We start from the raw sequence: 2,039 nt of genomic DNA, 5'->3' as shown, positions 1-2,039 counted from the left end.
GTTCAGGGAAATGGGTATGCTTTTTGAAAAATAGCATTATGGTTTTGAAATTTTAGTTCAAAAGATTGGTTATAGTATTTAAGCAATCGAGAAAAACTGTAATTGTCTTGAGGTAAAGTTACACAAAGGTTTAAATATGTACTTTTAAATGCTACCAGTATATGCCACTCTTAAATGATTATTTCTGTAAATAATCATTTATGAAAAAAAGGATCATTTATTTAGTTTAAATATTGGACCAGTCATTGATGAAATGTGTCGTTTTTCTTTTTATCATCAGGTACTTCCTCCCAACCTGGTGTCAACTTAGCAGGACTCGATAAAGCGAGCAGCGGAGTGATGTTGGATTGTAAGTCTGCAGGATGGTATCCAGAGCCTGAAGTAATATGGATGGACAGTGAGGGACACCTCCTCTCTGCTGGACCTACAGAGACCCTCAGAGGTCCCGATGACCTCTATACTGTCAGCAGCAGAGTGACTGTGGAGAAGAGACATAACAACAACTTCACCTGCAGAGTCCAACAGAGGAACACCAACCAGACCAGAGAAACACACATATATGTTCCAGGTAGAAGAAAAACATTTAACTTAATAAATAAAATACCTTTAAGGCAAATGAAGGTGTTGTGCTTTTAAAATATACTTTTTTATTATTTCAGATGATTTCTTCGTGGTTCCAGCAAGTTGTGTTGTTGCTGTCACCTTTAATGTGATTTTCTGCCTCATATTTGTTCTTGCAGTCGCTATTTTTATGTGGAAAAACAGTGAGTTAATAATGTATTTGGTTTATTTATACATTCATTTCATGTCTGTCAAGTCTGTAAATTTGTGCTATTTTGAACTAAATGCATGTTAAAAAAAAGTGTATATGTTTAATTTTTATTTGTTTTCCCACAGAGATGAAAATTCAAGATACTCCTACCACAGAATGTCAGTCTTTGCTGGAAGATTTGGGCAACATAAATGGAAAACTTGATGAAGAGTTAAAAGTGTGTGAAGAAAAACAAAAGAATGCAGTACAGAAGATGACTGATGTTCTAAAGGAGATTTTGACTCAAATAGAGAAGCAGAAAGAACAATTTAACAGCCAAACAGAGGAGGCAGAAAGACTGGCTACGGAGAATGAGGAGAAGATTAGATTGGTTGAAAATGATGCTGTAGCAAAGGGAGATAAAGCAAAGGGATACTTCAAACTAAAAGAAATCATGATCGATGTCAAAGGGGAAATAGATAAGGTAAAACAAAATAATCAACAGTTTGGATTTAATACAGACACACTAATAAAGACTATAAATGATGAGGTTTCTAGAATGACACAACAGAAAGAAGAATTGGAGAAACACTTAGTGCAAATGAAAAGACAAATGGAGGAGATAGAGAGTAAGAGAAATAAGATCCAATCTAAGTTTAAGAATCTGCCAAAAAATAATAGAAATTTCAAAATGATTAGGCGGGGCAAAAAAAATTGTTTAAATGACACAGTAGTGTAACTTATACTGTAAATTAAAAGTAACAAGAAATTTAAAAGCACAGTAAGAAGATATATATTTTTTCAATTGGGATTTGAATACTGTTAGTGGAAATAGAGGCTTTTGAAGCTTCATCTGAGAAAGCCTGGTTGGCTAAAAGAGCCAGTTAGCAGTTTGAAATAACTAAAAATGACTGCTCTTGATCAGCAGACCTAAAAGTGAGTTGGGACATATAATTTTAAATGTTCTTATAGATAACCGAAGAAAGTGCATGCAAGCATTAAATAAATTAAAGTGGATCTTAATTTGGTATTTTAGTCAATCTAGAATATGACAAGTTCCATAAATACAGTTTGTATTTATTAAAAGCAAACATTTAATTTAATTTAATTTTAATTAAATATTTAAATTATGATGCTAAGGTCCTGAGATATGAATATATGAGTATTTGTAAGTATTATTACTGATCAGTGGGATTAATTCCAAAAGTGGTGAAAGTCAATTTTTAACATCAGTTAAACCAGTCGTTATGAATTTGACAGAAACGATGATGTGGTAAGTAGTAAGTAA

The 2,039-nt window shown here is 32.7% G+C and overlaps 1 protein-coding gene across 1 annotated transcript in view; it reads left to right on the top strand.

The window, feature by feature from the left end:
• The window catches only part of LOC121812823 (butyrophilin-like protein 10), a gene marked incomplete at its 3' end in the record, with an annotated part of 4,616 nt that extends 3,381 nt beyond the window's left edge, over positions 1-1,235 (top strand). Inside the window, exons 4-6 of the mRNA XM_042215914.1 lie at positions 281-568; positions 660-764; positions 898-1,235. Of these exons, the coding sequence (XP_042071848.1) occupies positions 281-568; positions 660-764; positions 898-1,235 (731 nt within the window). The remainder of the gene's footprint in view (positions 1-280; positions 569-659; positions 765-897) is intronic.
• Between the last annotated feature and the right edge of the window lie 804 nt (positions 1,236-2,039).

Source organism: Haplochromis burtoni, unplaced genomic scaffold, assembly GCF_018398535.1.
Source record: "Haplochromis burtoni strain Fernald_Lab_line unplaced genomic scaffold, NCSU_Asbu1 Contig_867, whole genome shotgun sequence".
NCBI lineage: Eukaryota > Metazoa > Chordata > Actinopteri > Cichliformes > Cichlidae > Haplochromis > Haplochromis burtoni.
Note: the sequence above shows the minus strand (reverse complement) of the source record. Positions and strands in the feature narration are given on the sequence as shown.